The 7,020-nt window shown below is 34.1% G+C and overlaps 1 protein-coding gene across 1 annotated transcript; it reads left to right on the plus strand.

Moving 5' to 3' along the window:
- Positions 1 to 469: 469 nt before the first annotated feature.
- Positions 470 to 7,020, plus strand: LOC146945095 (DEAD-box ATP-dependent RNA helicase 10-like). The gene is made up of 13 exons (XM_085743461.1): positions 470 to 645; positions 1,420 to 1,549; positions 1,684 to 1,753; positions 1,919 to 1,978; positions 2,161 to 2,235; positions 3,091 to 3,210; positions 3,426 to 3,467; positions 3,968 to 4,042; positions 4,175 to 4,321; positions 4,416 to 4,553; positions 4,711 to 4,822; positions 4,916 to 5,004; positions 6,670 to 7,020. Exons 1-13 carry the CDS (start codon positions 510 to 512, stop codon positions 6,826 to 6,828), a joined length of 1,353 nt encoding a protein of 450 aa, XP_085599587.1. The 5' UTR covers positions 470 to 509; the 3' UTR covers positions 6,829 to 7,020.

Raw genomic sequence — 7,020 nt, forward strand, 5'->3', positions numbered from 1 at the left:
TAAGCTGTTTTCAATAAGTTGTTTTTGAAAAAGAGGTCGTAATAAGCTGTTTTTGATGAATAAGTTGTTTTGAATAAGCTGATTTTGAAAAAGAGGTCGTTAAAAGCTAATTTTCATAAATAAGTTGTTTTTTGAAAAGAGGTTGTAATAAGTTGTTTTTGATAAATAAGCTGTTTAGAAAAAGTTGTTTTGAAAAGAGATCGTAATAATTAGGTTATATCTAATATTGTCAATTTGAATTATTATGAGGGCAAAATTGTCAATTTGTATGCTTAACCCCCCAAAACCCCCCAATTTGGGGGAACTTTAAAATTGAACAAATGAAGCCCTTCTAAACCCCCCAAAACTTTTCCCTTGTTTTTTAAAACTCGCAAACAAAGGTTTACCTCTCCATAAGCCTTTCCTTCCCCTCCTTTCCTCTCCAAAACCCAACTCGCAAACAAAGCCTAAAAGTATTTTTATAAAAAGAGAAACAGTGAGCATTCTCCTTCATAGGTTACGAACTGAGAATGGAAGAAGAGAATAAAGAAATGAAATCATTTAAGGATCTAGGTTTATCTGAGCAATTAGTTGAAGCTTGTGAAAAATTTGGTTGGAAGAATCCAAAAGAAATTCAAACAGAAGTGATTCCACTTGCACTACAAGGTTAGATGTGATCTTTGCTTGATTTTTTTTTTTTTTTATTAAACAATCATTTTGGCCTTTAAATGTGTAGAACTATCACTATAGTTCCCGAATGTATTAGAATTATAAAAAAATACTTTTGTGTCTTTCGTTAGTCATTTTAGTTTACGAAGCATGAACACTCCTGGATTAGGCGTGTCATGATGTCGGACACGCCCCAATGTCTGACACCAACAAATATGATTATATTGAATCATGTCATTTTCTCGAATTATTATCGACGTCAATGTGTTAGTGTCCGGTGTCCGTCCTTCATAGATTTTAGTCCTCGAGTGCTTTTATTTTTAGTTAGTTTGGTACTCAAATGCATCATCGTAGCTTTTTTTTGGAAACTCGGATCATTTTAGTTAAAGTTTGGTCCTAATGTTGCAAATAGAAAGATAAACTGAAGGATGTTTATGTAATTTGTATGCAACTATAATGATAAAACCTCACTCATTTAGGAACCAAAATGCTTATTTCATTTATGTAATATAGTCGCTTGAGCAAGAGAGTGAGCGAGCCTATTAGTTTGCCTGCAAAGAATCGCCCGCTGAAATTGGATCATTTTTTTCTTTTATAAAATACTAATAGAAATGAACAAGAAGAATGATTGCAGAGTGGTAATCCTTGCTAATTGCTATACAACCCAAATAATGATCCGATTTTGAAACAGAAATTTTATACATCAGTATGATAGTTTTTTTATATTTTCTAATGCTTATTGAATTACTCTTTATAATTTGTGTTTCTTAGGAAAAGATGTGATTGGAATTTCCAATACGGGTTCTGGTAAGACTGGAGCTTTTGTTCTTCCTATATTGCACGCCCTAGAACTGCAACCACACTTAAACAATTTCTTTGCTTGTGTAATGTCTCCCACAAGGTTTGATACATAGATAACTGATCATGTAATATATAATATTCTTATAAATAAATTCAGATTTATCTGATGTATTTATACCCACTTGTATATTTAAATAGTATATTCATTCTGTTCTAACCTTTTTCTTAAACTAGAGAGCTTGGCATTCAAATTGCTGAACAGTTTAAAGCTCTAGGTTCTGAAATTGGTGTCAAGTGTGCTGTGGTGAGTTCTAATCCATTTTTCTGAAATAATTTCTTATGCATGAATTTTATGTCTTCCTATTCATTACGTAGCTTAAGCTTGTTTTATGTTGTCCTATCACATAGTGGTTGTTCACATGCATGCTAAAAAATCAATTTTGATTGGTATCATTGCCTTTTTCGATAGCTTGTTGGAGGGACTAGCATGGTACAGCCCATTGACATTGCAAAGCGACCTCATATTATTGTAAGTGTGTTACTGATGCAAAATATGGTTGATACAATTGATAAGAGATAGCTGAACTTTATGCAGGTTCTGCATAAACATGATTGAGATTGTATTTGATTTAGTATTGTTTCTCGTCTTCTAATTTCATCAGTCCTATATTTTGTTTTTTATTTACTTATGTTGATTTCTTACCCTTGAAGGTTGGGACGCCTGGGCGACTCTTGGATCACCTAAAACACACCAAAGGATTTTCTCTTGGTAGATTAAAATACTTGGTATGATTTCTATGTTGTTTGATTCAAGCTCAATTCGAGTTTTATTTCTGGCATCCAATGGTTGAGTAGTGATGAGTACATGTGTAGTGTGAACTGAGGAATTGATTTGAGAACTTGAACATGGTTTGAATTGATAACTATTGATGCAATTGTGTTAGGACTTGGAATTGAGGGAGTTTGCTAGGATTGGAGTTAAGAAGTTAATTAGGATTTAGTTTAGTTGTTAAGTTTGTTAGCATTTCTGTTTTAATTTCTTAGCCTTTGTTTATATTTCAGTTAGTCATATAGATTATCAATAGGATGAACTGGTCTGAGGAGAGGAGATGGAATCATTTTATGAAATTGTTAACTAGAGAATGCTCTAGTGAACTGGTTTTCTAACAAATTGAAACATGCATGTTTCTGCATTGGTCTTGTTTTGTCTTACATGATTATGAAGTTAGAGCAACATTGTTAAATAGAGGCGCTATAGTGTTACTGCTTGGTGGAATTTGAACAAACCACTATTGTTATGCGATATGCTATTTCACATTACCGTAAAATAATGTGAAATATCGGTTGTAATGAGGCTATAGCACTGTTGTGTAGCACAATTTGAACAAACTGCTATTTTCCGCTATCCACAATTGACCACACTTTCAAACAAAGTTTGCAGCTGATTTGCAACATGTCTATAGATGTAGGAGTGTTTTGTGTTTTGTTTTTACAGATGCTTGGACTTGTTTGCGCCTTCACGTACAAAATGAAATATTTAAGTAATATATATTTTTTCGACCATTTCATATTCTAGTCTTCTACTTTCCATATATCTTATGTTCAGTTGGAACTTGTTTGATTGCTCTACATTTTGAGCAGGTCTTAGATGAGGCAGACAGGTTATTGAATGAGGACTTTGAGAAAGAACTTCATGAGATTTTAGGATTCATTCCTAGTAAGCGGGGAACATTTCTTTTTTCAGCTACAGGGACAGACAAGGTAAATATGTAGGTTTGTTATATATCTTACTAGATATTAATAATCTTACTATTCAATTGAAACTTTTTTCTTTCCAAATTATTCCAAATATCTTATATTTTGTTATAATAATACATTTTCTATGCATTGCTTATATGCAACAGATGCTTGATTGTGCAATTTACTTATTTTCAAATTTACAGTTGTAATTATAGAGAAAATTGCACTCTTTTCAGGTTCGTAAGATTGGAAAGTTGTGTTTAAGGGATCCTGTGAAGGTACAACTGTTATATTTACAAATATGATATTCATAAGTAAAATTACACTATCTCCCTCGAAAGATTATTATTTGTTACACTTTAGCTGGTTTTAATGCCTTCAGATGAACAACTTTTATTAGTGTAAATAAATGGCAGTTAGTTTGAACCTCGTCGAAAATGAAATGATGGTTTTGGGTGAAATTCCAAAGGTGGTAATTTAAATTATATTTCATCTTTTAAAGTCTTAAAATTAATATTAGGGTTTGAAAGTGAGATCTTAAAGACATCGAAAATTGTAAAGAAAGGAAAAATGCGCTCTGGTGGTTTGCTCACCACTACCATCAATTGGTTTATATGCATTAAAATGGTCCGTAGCGTAACATTTCTTTTAGGAAACCGTAGTGTAACATATTATGTCATCCGGAGGGAAATGTAATATTTAGCATTTTTCATAGGAAGGAGTTGTATTTTACCCGTATGCATACTGATGTTATTGACAATTTTTTTATTCTACATAGATTGAAATATCATCCAAATATTCTACTGTGGACACATTGAAGCAGCAGTGTTGCTTTGTGCCAGCAAAACACAAGGTTTCTCTTCTCCCTTGTCCAAAACATTTGTTGCAAAATTTCATTAGTTTTTCGTTTCGTGAATCAGAAACTATTATCATTTATATTTGCACTGATTGGGTTCATCAATTGCATTGCATGCTTCTTTCATAGACCTACTACCTTGTATACATTCTCACTGAAATGACTGGAAGTACATCAATGATATTCACTCGGACTTGTGATTCATCGCGGCTTCTGGCTTCGACTCTTAGGAATTTTGGTTTGAAAGCTATCTCAATTAATGGTCATATGAGTCAGGTAATTGTACTATAGATCCTGTATTATAGTTGTAATTTGTTCTAAACTGCCAAAAAAAACTATGCTTAATTTTTATCATAATATCTTTTTACAGCATAAGAGAAATCGAGCCTTGGAAGAGTTCAAGTCTGGGAAGTGCAATATTGTCCTTTGTACTGACGTACTTAGTAGGGGACTGGATATTGAAGCAGTAGATATGGTGATTAACTACGACATTCCCACAGATCCCAAAGTAAGATGTGATAGACAACACTTTTATAGTTTTGTGGACGTATGGTTTACTACAGTAATAACAATTATCAAAAGTTGACAGTTGCATTCATGTAATGGTAGGAACTTGATTGTAATTTAATGGCTGTTTATAGAATTCCTGACTTTGTGAACTACAGATTTATATACATCGTGTGGGAAGGACTGCTCGTGCTGGGCGCTCTGGTGTTGCCATTTCCCTTTTGAACCAATATGAACTGTTGTGGTTCAGACAGATAGAAGAACAAATGGGTGAGGAGTATATGCTCTCTGCCTTTGCTTTGCCATTTTAATGAACAAATTTTTCTTAGGAAATAACTCGTACAAGTATTTTTTTTTTTTTAGACAAGAAGCTACCATTGTATCCGGCACAATGCGAGGAAGTTATGCTTTTGAAAGAGCATGTTGATACGGCCAAAAGATTAGCAGAAAAGGTAAATTTTTGCATATTGAGCCTAGTTATGCTTTAGGCTACTTTAGTCTTTCTGTCCATTTTTATTTTTAAATAGAAAAGTTAAATTCTGGGATTATGTGGGATATTGAAATTGTGATGCCCTTGCCGAGTTGTCTGCATTGATATAGGTAATGTTTCCGATAAGAGAGGTGTTATTTGAACATCTAAGTGATATGGTTGAAGCAAAAGCCTCAAACTCGTCACTTTGGAAGAGTTCGGTGAGTGTGTGGCCTAACTATATTCAATTTGATTATAGATCTATTTGTAATGGTAGGGCTACCTTAGCTTGGTACCATAGCTGGATTGAGGTGGATGGCAAATTTCTGATTTAGTGCATGATATTCCGTGGGTCTGCAGCATGTGACAGTAGAGAATTTGGTTGATACAAGGAGCAACTGGAATAATCAAATGCTAGATTGGCAGATTAATGATATTAGAAAGAAGATTGATTCGATTCTGCCACCACAGGCTGAGTTAGGTAATGATAAGATTTTGTGGCTTGGAGATAATTGTGGCAATTTTACAATTGCTAGTACATATGCTCTATTGTGTAACCATGATATAATTGACAGAAATGATATTTGGAAAAGAATTTGGAGACTAGTGGGGGCTAAATTATAAGTTTTGTGTGGATCGTCCTTCGTGGGAAGTTGATGACTAATGAAAGGAAGAGTAAGATGCATTCGAGCATGCCATTCTGTGATTACTGCAGAGAAGAGGTTGAAACAATTCTGCATGTGCCAAGAGAGTGTACACAAGCAGCAACTCTGGATAAATGTAGTGCCACGTAGTATGAGTCGTGAACTTTATCATAGTAATCTCGGATAGTGGATTCGTTTAAATGTGGAATGTAGTATTAAATGGGAGAGATATATGCAGTGAAGAGATTACTGGGCACTGGCTTGCCATCATCTTTGGAATTGGAGGAACAAAGAAAAACACCAAGAATTTTTTCCAAACCCCCTGACACTTGGGTGGAGGTGTCACGCAGACTCAATAACTATCATATGGCACAGGTTGCAGGTTCTATTATCAACTGCAAGAATATGCAGCAAGTTCGGATTGGTTGGAAACCACCTAAAGTGGGATGAGTTAAATTAAATACTGATGTGGCTATTAGAGGCGTTGTTGTAGTGGGTTGTGGGGGACTAATTTGCGGTATGGAGGAGAATGGCTTGGTGGTTATTCCAAAGGTTTTGGAATTTGTGGTGCTTATATAGCAGAATTGTGGGGGTGTTTTGATTGGGTTGCAACTATTTTTTGATCGAGGATTCAGTTATGTCGAGGTGTGTATTGATTCTAGTCGGTCATCAAGACTATCAAGCAAAAAGGGACTGTGAATGCTAATGGGTGGAGATCACTGCACAAGATTTGTCATCTTTTGGAAAGAGTTTGGGAGCTTACTATAAGTCACGCGTATCTGGAAACAAACATTTGTGCCGAGTTATGATTGACCTAATCAAATTTGGAAGAGTTGTATTGATGATGCATAGGGAGTTGTCACTCCTCGTTTAGTTTATCTGTAGTTTTTCTTTCTTGAGCGTAGATCCCAATTTATCCCAAGAAAATAAATTAGCATATTCTTATGTGATTTAACTTAATTATACTTTTCTAATACTTCACTGTTTGTATTTTATTTGTGTAGGAAATTAAGGAATCCGGTGAGAAGAAGAAATGGAGGGGAGAAGGAGATTTAGGTGAAGAGGATGAGGATATTGACAAGTACTTGGGTCTCTTTTCATCAAGAAAAAAAAAGTTCTTCGATCTCAAAGATAGAAGATCATCAAAGAAATTTAGAAGATAATAATGCCTTTTTTTTCTTCATAAGCTTAGATTTTATTTCTACCATTAAGTTTTCTCGTATTGAGTTTTTAACAATGTATAAAATATCCTAGAAAGTTTATTCTGAATATTGATTAGTTATTACAAGCAAAATGTTAAGCATTGTTTGATCTTGACAAGAAAAATGTACCAAATTAGGCTTTGATTTAGTTTT

This window comes from Medicago sativa, chromosome 2 (assembly GCF_051527215.1).
Source record: "Medicago sativa cultivar Bolivia chromosome 2, Bolivia_mono, whole genome shotgun sequence".
Taxonomy (NCBI): Eukaryota; Viridiplantae; Streptophyta; class Magnoliopsida; order Fabales; family Fabaceae; genus Medicago; species Medicago sativa.